The sequence below is a fragment of the Nipponia nippon genome, unplaced genomic scaffold (genome assembly GCF_047370975.1).
Source record: "Nipponia nippon isolate SJK-2023a ecotype South Korea unplaced genomic scaffold, ASM4737097v1 scaffold_4, whole genome shotgun sequence".
In the NCBI taxonomy this organism is placed as follows: domain Eukaryota; kingdom Metazoa; phylum Chordata; class Aves; order Pelecaniformes; family Threskiornithidae; genus Nipponia; species Nipponia nippon.
This window is the reverse complement of record NW_028262358.1, coordinates 295,720-309,704: the sequence shown is the minus strand read 5'-3', so window position 1 is coordinate 309,704 and position 13,985 is coordinate 295,720. Positions and strand designations below refer to the sequence as shown.

At 47.3% G+C, this 13,985-nt stretch overlaps 1 protein-coding gene across 11 annotated transcripts in view; it reads left to right on the top strand.

Moving 5' to 3' along the window:
• The window catches only part of SLC24A3 (solute carrier family 24 member 3), a 197,734-nt gene that overhangs the window by 29,621 nt on the left and 154,128 nt on the right, over positions 1 to 13,985 (top strand). For 10 of the 11 annotated variants that reach the window (XR_015708928.1, XR_015708927.1, XR_015708926.1 and 7 more), the window contains exon 2: positions 215 to 352. Coding sequence is in view for 8 of the 11 variants with exons in the window: in XM_087777233.1 (XP_087633359.1) it covers positions 215 to 352 (138 nt within the window). In the remaining 3 variants the exon portion in view is untranslated. Of the gene's footprint in view, positions 1 to 3; positions 353 to 13,985 lie in introns of those variants that run through there. The other variant, XM_087777228.1, reaches the window with a different exon arrangement.

Here is a 13,985-nt window from a genome sequence, read left to right as displayed (position 1 = left end):
GGAATGAACCTGACTCCTGATGTTTTTGGGAGTAACTGGGATGTGGAGCTAAGGGCATTGTACCTTACCAGTGGGATTACAAACACTGCTGTTTCTCACCCAAGGGACACCGGGTTTGAAATGCAAATGTTTTGGCTGCTTCAAGCATTCAGGAACAGAATCAGGAGTTGCCTTTCTTGTGCAGTCTCATGTATCTACTGCTCTTTTCCTTTAGGTTATGATGCCCTGAGTTATTCTGAGGAAAGTAATGACAAATGGAGTGGGAGACAGCTACTGCAAGCAAATGAGGAGAACACGACTGACGTCCCAGAGGATGGGGGGCAGCCGTACGTCAGAAATTGCACTGAACCAGGTAGGAAGGAAAGTTGCTTCCAGCTACTTGGTCTTACAGGTGGCTTTCTTACTTCCAGGTATCTGTATTGGTATCACCTTTACTGCCAAAACCTTGTACTTACTAATTTTTAAGTCAATAAACACGTTTGTTGTTTTCCTTGTATGCATGCACCATATGGGTATTGCAGACTCCCTCGGCAACGATGGTTAAGAGGAGGACCTGCTGCCAGCTAGAGTGCAAGACAATGTTTAGTATATACTAATAGCCAAGCGCCAAGGTCATAAGCAGCATGTCTTCTGTGGTTCTTGCATAAACGTTGCGTGCGGTTCTAGCAGTGGAATGTACATAGTGACATAGGTGTGCGCTAGTAGGATTATTATCTGAGAAATTAGTAGGTAGTCTTATATTTAGTACAAGTGCTTCCACCAGCAGTGGACCCAAAGAAACCTAGTCTTCTGTAGCTTGAGGTTGGGTTGATCTGCTGGTAAGAAATAGGGGTTGGTTCATAATGTAGCTTTTTCCTCAGGGAGTGACCTTAGCAGGGTCCTCCTCATCTCCTTGACTCCTGTTTTTATGAAGCTTGTGGAAACTTAATGTCATTGAAACTCTGCTGCTCTACTATATTTTGTTGAGGTTGGTTGACATATTCAGAAGCTTTTGGAGGAGGTGGGCACAAACACGTCGGCTGTGTTTGTATGCTTCATGTGTCCCGCTTCCTCAGGGATCCACCTGCAGCCAGGATTAAGGCAGACTGGGTAGTGGGGTGTTCACCTGTAGGAGATGAGCTGACGTGCTTTTGGAACTTGCCTTCCCTGAGCTGTTCGGGGCTTTTTGTCCATTGCTTGCACTTGTTTCGAAAGAGCCCCCCTCTATTTAGAGGGGCAGTTCCCTGTCCCGCAGTTAAAAGGACAAATCACTTGCAACCCTGTACAAAAAAACGTTCTGTGGGCAATAGAAAAAAGAATAAGATGGGGAATCTTCAATTTGCATCCAGTCGATTACGTCGTTGTTATTTCCACGTAAATAGAAGTCATCATAATATATCACTATTAAAAGAGAAGGCTTTATAAGCTGTTCAGTCCTTTATTTAAATACTTTTTCTTCTCACAGCAGAGCTTGAACGTCGTTTCCTCAAAGTGAGGGGAGGGGAAAGGTGTTTCTCTGTTCTTCAGGGCTTACGTAGGTTACGTGCCCCAAGAGAAATTCTAACAAATACAGTTCTTGCTGCACTTCTCTGCCTATAATTTTTCCTCTGCTGTAATCCTTAATAACATTTCTGGACAGATGGATGATTATAGTCTTCTTTAGACAGCAAAAACTAGTACAAAAATTCTTCTTATTAAATTTTTTCCTTGTTTCCATATCTCCCATATAGTGCAGATCCAGTCTTACAGCCTCACAACAGCATCTGTAGTAACCTTTCCCCCACCGCTCTTGGTACGTCAGCACCTGCTACCTCACCACCCTCGGCTATTTCTGCTGCCTTCACCAAATGAAGTGACCTATAGGAAACGTGTGGGGTTTTATTTCTGGTGTGTGGTTTTTCTCCCTCTTTTCCAGATGATAAAGCGATAATTACTGAGTACATTGTGTAGTGTTCAGGAGAGAGAAAGTAGGAATACCTAGGTGAATTACTATTTTTTTTTTCTCTGAATTATCATGACATTACAAGAGAAGACATTCTGTAATAGCAAACTGATTAAAAGTACTGTAGAAAAGAAAGTAAAAGTAATAAAGTCTAGGTCCTGTGTGGTGTTTTGTGGATTTTGTTTGGACCATTATCATAGTGTAAATTTAAATCATTAATGCTGGGCTGGATGGCCGTGGGAAATGTTTGCGTTGTCTTGGTTTGAACGGGAGCGGGACTCTGTTGAAGTGTCTGTGCAAGTCACCGGTTGGCTTCAGTGGCCTGCAGGCCCCGTGCAGGATACTTTGGTTCTGCTTTGCAGCAAATTAAGGGAGGAAAAGAGCTGGTAGAAGTGATGCTGTAAATAGCATTGATATGTCATCTTGTTCTGCATGATTTTTGTGCTGTATGTGATAACACAAATGAGAAAGCAAACTGTTGTTAGTTGTGCTTTGGGAAGAACTTCAGAATTTTCCATTTTCCCTGCGACTCAGAATGATGCCAGGTTTCTGAACCCAGCACAAAATGGGCCACCAGTCATCAGCCCATACAACTCCATCCTGCTGCTCTCTTCCCTAATGCCAGGACTGAGGCAGCCGTTCGGGAGATTGAAGTGGGACCCGATGATGGAACTGGGCTGCTGAGGTCAATCTAGCCTAGGGCAAGCTTCAGCACCATCCCAGCAGATTAGGATGAGGCAGCCTTCAGCGCAGTTTCTAACAACAGCTTTCGTGTTTAAAAGTGTAGACAGGAATAGGGCGGTTCAAATCAACGTACAGCTCCGACAGTAATAACTGTTGTTTTTAAACAAAGCTGATCGAAAGCTCGGTTCGACAGCCTTTCAGGGCAGCACAGTCCTCCTTCCACCGCTGTCTTAGTGCAGGATCAGGCCCCCCAATGGTGTCTAGCTCTGAAGCGACAGCAGAGGCCTGAACTAGCGAGGCAGTCAAGAAGCACAGGAGTCCACCAAGCGTGTCTGCCTTTGCCTTCTGTAAGTGCTTGCCTCTGCAGTGCTGCTCCAGGAAATGAAGGCAATTTGGCTAAAATCGTGATGTTGCTGAGCATTATTGACGTGCAGTGCATAGCCTAACCCTTGGGTGTCTGTTGTTACTTGGGAATCAGCAGAGCTTAAACCCTCCGTAGCATCCCCACAGGACGTGCGCTTACGTGCATTTGGCCTTCAGGTGCTTCTCCTTCTCTTCGGTGAGTATTGGCAGGAAAATGCTGCCTGAAAAGGTAATTCTTTTTCCTGCCTACTCATATGAACACCTACAGCTAGGCAAAAGTGAGTGTTTGAAAGACCAGTTTCACCTCATCTGTTGGGGGGGGGGGAATAAAATGCCTCATTTTGAAGCGTTTTGTGGTGCAACACTTGGCTTTTGTAGTCTGTTGACAGTAAACACGTTTTTACATGCTAAAGGAAAGATCTTTTTTCTTTAACTGCACGTGTATTTTCGGGCTCATTTGAAAGCTTGGCATGACATTTGCGAACTGCTATTTTTATTTTCTAATGGTTTATCCAGCGGGCTATCTAGTAGCATTTTATCATCAGAACTGCTCCAAATAGTGGGGTTTTTGCTCACTTTTCCTTTGAAACGTACACTGTAGAAATATTAAAGGGGTGAAATGGACAGAATCCAGCCGAAAGACCGTTTTTTTGTAAATTTTTTTTGTCCTTTTGTAATTTTTCACTCTGGAGCTGTTGCAATTGAAGTGATAGTGTGGTCTTTTTGAGCAGTTACCTTTAAAATGCGCTGCTTGTTCTGTCCCATGTAGCCCTGATTCGCTGAACCCCGGGAGATCTTTGAGCCCTACAGCATGGCGCTTGGAAATAAATCTTGCAAGGCTCCATCTGGAGAATGGCTGCTTCTGTATCAGGGGTAGGAAGTAGAAGACTATGTTTCCTTCTGCAAATGTGTTGAACGTAGCCGGTGCAATGATGGCACGGTAACCTCTCTGCTAGCTCCCTGGCCCTGGCGGTGTGGACAGGGCTGGTTAGCTGTCGTGCGTGTGCCTTGGTTGGAGTTCAGCTCTGGGAGTGACTGGCTCTAGAAGCAGCTGCAAGCTGGTGGTCAGCTATGGAAGACGTGGGCAACAAAGCGCACTCCCCAAAAAAGGCAGGGAAAGTAGCAAGGCGTGGCAAATGGATGAGATGAAATGCTAGCCTCAAAAGAGGACTCCTATCTTTGCAAGGCTGCTAGATTATTTTAGCTATTCGTTGCTGCGGGATCTGAGTACCTGCTGGAATGTTTTCAAATGCCAATTTAAGCCTTATTGCTATGAGTCCTGTTAACAGAAAGAAGCTGAGAAATATTCGTCATTTGCTCTGCCCCGATACTACTGTTGTATTTGATTGTGTTGAGTGCTTGGAGAGGCAGAACAACAAAAAAAACCCACATTCTTTCCTAAAGAGCCTCTGGTCTCTTGTCTCCTGTTCCCTTATTTTCCAGTCCTGTAATCATATGTGCTTAGCCTGTCCCTCTTGGATCCCTGGTGGCTCTTCATGGGGGTATCTGCCTGTGCTGTCACGCAGCAGATGTTCTTCTGGCCTCTCCTGCCATCCTCTTGCCCTTGTGTCCATGTGAAGGATGTGTGGAACTAGAGATGGGCAAAAAAACTGGACAGAGTTTATTCACAAAAAAAAAAATGATATTAACTAAAACACTTGTTGATTGTGGGCTAGGTTTGGCAAACTGTTTTAGCTAACACAAAAGGTGGTAAGGAAAGAATGAGAAACACCCGTGTTACTTCAGGCAAAGTATCATTTAACTACCTGGTCCTGTATAAAGATATGACTCACCCCCTGGAAGCCAACAGAAAGGCTTAAGCTGATTTAATGTTGAGCTTTGGGTCGGGTCCATGTGCTACCAAATTCAGAGCTAGGTTTGCACTAGAGAAATTCAGAGAAACTTGCTGCTAATTCAGCCTTGGTTTATCAGCTGCCATGAAGGTGACAGGCTCATAGGCTGTGTCAGGATGGGACGTAATGTGTCTGGGAATTGCTGTTCCAGGCTGCCTGGTTGCGGCACGCCGAGGTCCCGGTGCCACCCCTCGTTAGCTCCCCACTAGGCTGAGGTATGTTTCCGCTGAGGAGCTGTCATCGTGTTCCTCCCCCGGTGTTACCCCTTCCCACGTGCTCGGTTGCTGCTCCTGCCTCGGAAAGGCTGCAAATAAAATAACAGCCCTGCTTAAGTGTGTCATTTTAAAGTCATTATCAGTAATAGCAGGAAGTACGTGATTACTGCAGAAACTGGAAGATCTCGGTATATTCATTTAGACCTTCAGGCACAAAAGTGTTTAATTTAAACAGCCAAAGAAGTTTTTATGCAATTATTTCTTATGTTTCCTCCTCTTATTTCAAAAGCAACTTTCTCTTTTATCCATGTTTCTCCAGTGAGTCATAGATTATGATAATGTAATTTGTAGTGCTTGGCTATGAAGGAGGTAACTCTTCCAGACTGCTTGCTTATGCTTGTTACCGTTTCTTCAGGGCCCTTTTTGCGTTGAACCACAAACCTTAACCCACAAAACCCAAACCACCTCATGTGAGTTTGTGCTTTCTCTTCTCTTTCCCGTTCAGTGTTTGCTCCCCTCTGTTTTGCGTACCTGGGCGGTGGGAGTTCCGCAGCCACCGCGGGTTTCTCGGCGGACAGCTCGGTGACCGAGCCAGGCCCGGTGCGTGGCGTGGCCCGAGGGTGGAAGGAGCAGAAAGCCCGGTCTGTACCTTTGTCTCTCGCCGTGGGAGAGGAGTCCGGCGCTTTGGTGCCTGCGTGGGCAGGCTGGCGTGAGCAGTAGGTGCTCTCCCGGTTGATACGCCATCTCCAAAGGGGTGTTTCCTGTGGGTTGGAGCGGCGCGGTCCTCGTCCCTTGAGCTCACCCTGGGGTGTGGATGTGCTGAAGCACGGCCCGAGCAGGCAGTTCTCAGCCAGAACAGTAGCGGCTGTCTCTGTGCTGAAAAGGAAACCAGCTCTTCGCCCTCGGGCATGCAAAGACGAGGTGCGTGTGCTCAGCTTTAGGTGGTCTGAGTTGTCCTTGGTTGTCGTGCCCGGAATGACGTCCAGAGAACACACACAGGGCATGAGACCTGTGTCTTTGCCTAGAAACACGTTGCTGGTGCTAGAAGAGGAACTATAGCAGAAGAGCCCCTGCCCCTGAAGACGGTCAGCCTTTCAGTAGAATAGGGATGGGACTGCTGGAGAAGTTAGTGCATTAATGCAGCTGTGAAACTCACTGCAGCAGGATGAAATTCAGGGCTTCTAATGTTCCTTGGTTTTCTCTGGGTTGTGTGTTGTCTTCTTTTGGTGGATTGTCAACATTGTATAGATAAAACCGCACAGGAGATCACGGCAGTGGCAGAAGCGCCTGGCAGATCCCAAAATTGTAGCACAGTCTAAGACGGGCTTGTGTGCTAGAAACAAGGTGTATTAAATGAAATAGTCAAGCACTGAAGTATTTAATGAGTGGAGTTGTCCCGAGATTCCCGCTCGTGTTCGTGCTTCCGAAACGTGTACAGCTGCGCTGTCTGCCAGCGCCTGGGGGTGTGCGTATCTGGGCGGCGGAGTCTGAGCTGTGGGACTGGTACCCATTCGCATCGAGGCTGGAGGAGACACAGAAGTTAAATGCGGGTAAGATGTGCTCATCCTTTTAGTGGAGCCTTGATATTTGAGTGCGGAGGGTGATGGCGACTCCTTCATCTCCGTAGGTAACGCGGACTTCTCGCCTCTTGGCCTTTGTACCTGGAGATACGGTGCCAGGCTTGGACTCTTTCCTTTCTGAGCATCCTTCTGCTTTTTGCCTCTGTAAGATGCAAGGAGTGGTATCTTTACAAGCCTGGGTTTTGCTTTAGTGGGGTGGGCTTGTGGGTGGGAAATGGGAAGGCATAGAAAACAGAACTCCTCTGGGAAGGTGCTGGAAGTAGCTGCTGGCAGAGTGAGCAAGACTGCTCTTGTTCCACCGCTGCCGAGTTCAGGAAGGCCTTCTTCACAAGCAGATATAATATGCTCTGTGAAGAGTGATTATTTTTTTTTTTTTCCCTTCCCCCTCCTGTCTGAACCAAAATGCAATTTAAAAAAAAAAAAAAAAAAGTCTCTTTCCCTCAAGCAAAATTAACTTTTTCCTAGCAAAATGGAAAGTAAAAATTTGTTTCTGCCTAGCAAGTTGTAAAACCTTGCTTTCACTTGTGGAAACATTAGAAAAATAAATTGCTGTAAGTTTAGTAACAAAATGTCCTCAAGGAATATAAAAAAGGCATTCTTCCCTCCCTCAGCCATTACAGTTTTGCGGATTTGACAGAAATTTGCTCGAACTTCAGCTCCCACACTCTGTTTCCGTCTGTGGATTGCTCTCTTCCACCCTCCCCCGCCAAAAGAGGAGACTTGACAGAAGTCAAGAGCGTGATTCCTCTTGAGGGAGGGCTGAGAGAGGAGTGAGTAATGCTCGCCAGGCACGGGCTCTCCTGCCCGTTGGGAGCGGGTAGCTTACGCTCTGGTAGGGGCCGCCCGTCCATCCGCTAAGGCGGACGTGAGCAGGTACGGTGAGGCGGGCGCTCAGGAGCCGGGGCTGCTCCGTGCCACAGGTGCTCCGTTGCAGCTGGGCATCACCTGCGTGTGCTCTGCGGGCGGACGTGTCCGTGTCCCTTTCTTTCTGCCCCCCTGCCTCTCATCTAGGTTGAAATGGTTTTGGTGCCCAGTATCACAATGATCCAAGGAATTCCAGTTTCAAGGACTCCAGTGTACTGTCATTCACTTTTATTTTATTTTTCCCCCTTGGTGCTTTGTGAACGAGGGTTGTCGTTTGTCCCACCCTGACGTGGGAGTCCTGTTCCTGGGGCCTGGGGCCTGCAGTGCTAAAACAGAAGTCTCCCCGTGGCAGTGTTTTCTCCTGTAGTAACAGTGGAGACCATCAGGTCTCGTGCTTTGGGAGCAGGGGCTCACAAGTGATACACCATCGCCCTGGAAGGCTGCTGTGTCGCTCCTCACGCCGAGCAGGGCAGAAAGGCTTCATCAACTCCAAATGGAAAGCATCAGAAAAATGTGATGTTGGGGTTAAAACCTCAGAAATAAAAATAAAAACCATGCTTGTTTCTTCCAGGTTTGTGTGCTGGCACGGAGTTGGGTTATCTTTTCCTACAGTCAGGAATGAGAGATGTTTTCTTGATGGGAACAAGAGCTGAGGTTGTGGTGCTGTCACCTGGCCCCAAGAGCTGAGGCTTGAAGAGACAACCACCAACGCTGGCAAAGCTCCACGTCTGACACCTGCTTTTTACCTAAACGTCTTTTTTGACGAGGCTGCGTGCCCCTACAGCCTGTATCTCTGGCTGAGGGGAAGATGGGAGGCCGCCACTGGGTTTGGAAGAGTTCTTCCTCGCTGAGCCTGCCTGCTTGGTTTGTCAGAAATATTGCAAATGATTTTCCTTTTCGCCTGTGTTTGCCATGGGCCATGCACAAGTGCATTAAGTGCAGGCTGTTACAGTGCTGATCTGCAAATGGGTACACCCAGCTCGCTCACCTGTAATTATCTCTTTTTTGGTGGTTGGTTTTTTGGTTGGTTTTTTTTTTTTTTGGCAGCTGGAGTGTGTTTCTGGAGAGCCAAGTTCAGATTCAGGTGAAAAAAGCCTCCCACCCTATGTTTCAGGTAGGACAGGCCTTGTTGGACACAGGGGAGAGCACGACACAGATGTTCTCGTTAGCCTATGTCAGAGAAGTTGACCTACGAAAGTTGTAAAAAAACGCCAAGGGATACTTAAAGATAACTTGCAGATTGTGGAAAGTATTCTGCTGCTTGGTTATTCATGCCGCTGGTTTTTTGGAGGGTATTTTCCACCTGTCTTGCCCTTGGAATGATTTCTCGGGCTGCAGAAATTTTCTGCAAAGTTTTGAATAATGTCTTTCTCTTCTCTCAGTGGAGTTAGTTTGTTTTTTTTGTTTGTTTTTTTTTTTTGTCTTGCAATGAACTAGAAAGAGAGTTTATTTTCCTGACTGGGAAAACATTTAATCTCCCTGGTGGCAGTTCCCATGTCAGTGTGCCACCAAATGGGTGGCGCTGGGGGGAGCTTCCAGGGACCCGCAGACCCTTGAACCTGGCAGGGAAAGGTTATGCCAAGAAATGTTTTTAACAGGGAGGAGCCATTTACCCTTGCAAGAGCTGGCCAAGGGAGTGGAAAATACAGCATCTCTTTCCCCCTTCAGAAGAAGGAGGGTGTCTTTCTCAATAACAGTCTGTCATGTGGAGGACACCAGCCGTGAGATGGTGGTGGGCGAGCTGCGCGCAGGAGCCTCGGGAAGCCTGGTGTTCTCGGGGCTTGTGCCGACGTAGCGCGCGTGAACAGGCTGAGAGCGGGAGCGGTGTCCGTACCGCTGCGACAGGAACGGCGGGAAGGCTGGCCCTGCAGGGAGGGCCCTGGCAGCCCGGCAGCGCCGCTTGCGTCCGGGCTGACCGTGCACACGCGTACATATGGTGCTCGTTTGCTGCAGTGTCAGAACAATTATCCTCAGGCTGGGATTTGGCAGTGCGAAGCTCCTAGCTCTGGAGCTGCTTTGTGACTTGGTTTTGCTGCTTTATTTATAAACATGTTCAGCTGCTCTGGAGTTGAAGCCGAGCGAGGCACATATTTGAGTCAGCCTCGGTTGTGGCTGTGCTGTGGACGCGCTGCGGGGTTTGCTTTCTGGGATGTGTTTTGCAGGGCCTTGATCTGTGGGACTGTTGGATTGCCAGATCTCTTTGAAATAAGAGGTGCTCGCAAGTACTTTATTTAGGACTTTTCAGTCATCTAAGGGGACGAGAGCCCAAGTGTCGCTGAGTTACGCTGACATACAGGTGAGCGGGTTCCTTAGTACCAGCCGCTCCAAGGCAGGACCTGCTGTGTGCGTGCAGTGCGACTGTACCTGGACCGCACGCCGAAGGGGAAGCTCAGAACAATTGCTTTTTGCTGGGTACTTAAAAACTCTAAACTGATCTCCAAAATCCTGCACTTCCCTGGAAAACAGGGCCCTCCGTGCACACACAGGAGGCCAGTAGCATTCTTTTTGCTGAAATTTTGCCAGTATTCCCATGTGATTTTGTGTGTGACTCCAGGAGCTGAAGCTTTAGGGAGAAAAATAATACAAACTCTGTGATTAAAATCGAGGTGGCAGTGCTATTTCCTAGTTTATCCTCAGTGTGTTCTCTTGCATTGATGAAACAAAAGAATTAGAAAAGGGGAGGGGAGCTAAGTGGCAAAACAACACAGTAGAACCCTAGTCCCGAAACCAGCACCACCCCTACGATTTGTAGGCAGAGGAAAGGTAGTGAACTCCTGGGAGCCCGTAGTGCCCTCATCAGAAAGCTGCTGTTTATTTTTGCAGAATGCATCATTGCATATGTGTCAAACAGTTGTAACGAAACCACTACTTGTTCTAATAGAAAAGAATCTCATTAGACCCATTGGCTTCTGGCTTATGAGTACTCAGCCTCCAGTCTTCTGCATCGTAACATGGCCTAGATGTGCACCGGTCATCTGCAAAATCTCACCTACTGGGACTCATTTGCTTAATTGGTGATACTTGTGATTAGCATGTTCCTGTTGTAATTGTTGTTTCCAGTGGAAATTACCGTATTGTCATATGCTAGCTATGCAATAAGGGCCTTGCAGAGTGTTTACGGAACATTGTATGTCATGCTGGGTGTTGAGTGAAGAATGCCAAAGAACAATTGACTGTTGCTACCCAAGAAGCATGTTAATAGTCTTGAGAAAGGATGACAAGGAAAAAAAAAAAAAATTCTGTAGGGAACGAGGAACAGATCTTATCCTGTACACCTGCTGCAATCGAAGACCTAAGAGGACATCATTTGGGAGCCAGTCAGAACTGCAACCCTGTTTGCATGGTAGCTCTTCCTAGTATCCCATTTATCAAGTCGGTGTTTTACTTCAGGCTGCGGGTGAGCTTTACTGACACAACCTGAAGTAGGGAATGCTGGATGTGGAATTACTGGCCAGGGGAGTTTAGCAGTAATTGTGGTAGGCAGCACACAGCTGTAGTACCCCCATGAGGTCCACAGCTGATACCTTGGAAGAGGTCATTTGGTACAGACCAGTCCTTACTGCTTCAACCCCTTGTTCCCTTTTCATCCCTGTCCCTCCAGGTGCGTGGAAGCACCCACAGCCAAGTAGATTTGCCAAAATCCAAGCCTTAACCTCTTGTATCTCACAGCGTTTTGCTAACAATAGGCTGCTTTAGTTATTTAGTTTTTGAAGTACAGTGCAAGGGCTTGGGAGAGAGAGATACTCAGCTAAAAACTATGGACCATGTAAGATAGGCATAGATAGGGCTACGGCTTCTGATCTCTTTTCTCTTTCTAGTCTTCATTTGGACTGTAATGAAATGACCCACCTGCAACCTACTAGTCACCGTTTAATTAAACTTGTTCTCTGGGGACTGCTAATCCAGCAGCCGTTGGCCGGTGCTAAATACGGTTTAGATGTGAAATACTGACCCTGATGCTACCAATCATGGTGAGAAAGCTTTGCCTCATACGTGCTTTTGCTAAAGATCCTCTCAGGCCTGTGACTGGAGCATGGCCAGTGCAGTCACTGGGATGCAGCCCTGCTGGGCGGGAAGGGCTGTGCAGCTGCAGCAGAGGCTCCCGGCGTGCCCGCCGAAACCTGGAGGAGGAAACGTGGGGCTGAACACGCCTGGGAGAGCAAAGGCAGGAGGGCACTGTGCTGGCCGGCTGGATTCTCTGCTGAAGGGACGTGGAGCCTAGGTGACCCGTGCCTGCAGGAGCAGCTTCTTCTCGCCTCTGTCAGAGACCGAAAATGCCCTCGTGGTCATCCCTGGACCCAAGCCTCTGGTGCCCGAGGACCTGCGTACCGAAATGCTCCGCCTGCGGGGATCCCAGTCACTGTCTGCTCTGGAGTGTGCGAAGAGTTTGAAACTTGTTTTGCTGTTTACTTAGACTTGCCAAACAAATAAAAAACAGGCGTGGCAGAGCGCTTATCCAGTGTAAAGCTGGTCTCTTTTATCCCTGTCTTAAGTTTTTGTTTCCTTTTCAAAGACAGCGATCAGTCTGGATAAAACAAAGCTTTCAAACTACGAGCCTGTGAGACTCCGGTCTTATTTGATGGAGTGGGCCACAGTAAAAATAAATGTATTTTTAAGAAGAAAGGAAATATGAGGTGGAGCACAGCTGTTTTGCAATGGAACTCAAATATTCCTTGCAAGATGTGATGGGTTGCGTTTGCACATATGACTTTATGGGGGACAAACACATTTTTTTCAGTTACATCATCTCTAAAGGAGCTGCCTACTTTATCTCTGGAAAAAAATGCAGGTAGCAAATACCAACATTCTTCAGCACAAAGATGGGGAAAATATTTTCCTAAGTACATCATCAAGCAGTTACTACAGTTATATAGGAAGAAGCCATGTTTACAGTAGCAGCAATTGGGGGGGGGGGGGAAACACACCCTGTGTCCCTTTTTATGATTATTTTTTCCCCTCTGAAATGACTTTAAAATGCCCAGGAATTTTCTCAGTTTTGTTTTCTGGGCTTTTTTTGTTTGGTTGGGTTTTTTTTGTTCTTTATATCTAGAGGAATGAGATTTGCTTCCTTGAACTTTTTGCAGGCTTGGGTTACTCCTTTGGTTATTATGAGATGTGGAAAAGACAGCAGAGAGGTTTAAAATACTGAAGAGGGACCACTGCTTCCAAATCTTTGCATTTAAAAGGTGTTAAGAAGCAAAGCAGGACTTCAGACATGACTAAATACCACATCGTACCTTTCTGAACTGGGTTTTACTTCTCTGATGCCCGAGGATGCCAGGCTGCTGTACTGCATCGCTCTAGTAATCTGAGAAGTCTTCCGTGAAGCCCGAGACCTGAATTTCTAAGGAGGAGGTGAAAAAAAAATTGTTGAGTCAGACTTACTCCTTTCTCTTGGAAGAAAATGTACTTGAATTTTTATATGCCGAGCATGGAAAGCAGGACTATTGTAGGGTTTTGGGTTGGTAGCTGGGAAGAACCATTGCGGTCCTTTAGTTTGGCGATGCTGGTCGATGCTGGCGGTGGCCTCTTGTCCTGCCGGCCTGCTGCAGGCTCCCTGGGGGAGCAGGGAGGTCCTTGCCCCCGGCCCTGCTGCCGGAGGGGGTCTGTGGAGGGGAGCGGCGGACCGAGGTGCTGGAGAGGTGTTTTCCCTTCCCGGCTCTGGCGTGGGTGTGCTGGGAGGTGTGGGTCGGGTCCCCCCCGTGCCTCGGCGGCAAGGCGGCACAGCTGATACTGACTTGGCAGCGCAGGGCACGGTTGGACCGTGCTGATGAAAAGCGTGCTGTTAGGAGTTATTACCAATTCGCAATCTGTAAATTGCAAGCGATTGTGTTCATGATACTTTTTGGACCATCTTTCTGATCGAATCAGTGACTGACGCTTACTTAGCAGATGCAAGCTGCTCGACGTAGCGTGGCCTTGGCATTACTGAAGTACAAATAACAGCTCACAGCTGTAATAAAAGTAAATGTGTACCAGATGTAGATGTTCTAGATTGGCCAGATACCAGAATAGTTTATTTTTTTTTACATACCTGAATTATTCTTCTGTCATGGTAAACACAAATTGTCCACTTAAGCATGTAAAAATATATTGCTGCATTTTTGTAAAATGTCATAATTCTCCCCAGCATCCTATTTCCACCAGGCTCCTATTTTGTGAACATACTTCCTGCAACATTTGATTATGCTACTGGTTTCTCCCAGAGCGAGTGACAGCTGGCTTTTTAAAGCATTTCGGAGCTCAGAACAGATGCAAGTTCTCACAGGGCTGCAGAAGTCTGCAAGCCGTGGCTGTGCTGTAGCACAAACACAGATTTTGGGAGGAGGACTTCTGAATAATTTAAATTGTTTCCTGTCTCTTGACAATAGAGAGATTAAGTTGTTCCTCTGTGGGCAGACTCTGGGCAGATCCTTAGGTGGTGTGAGTCCAACGGGCTCTGCTGAACTCTCCTGGCTTACATCAAGTGATGGTTTAGCCCTCCATGGCACAACGTTTTGAGCGT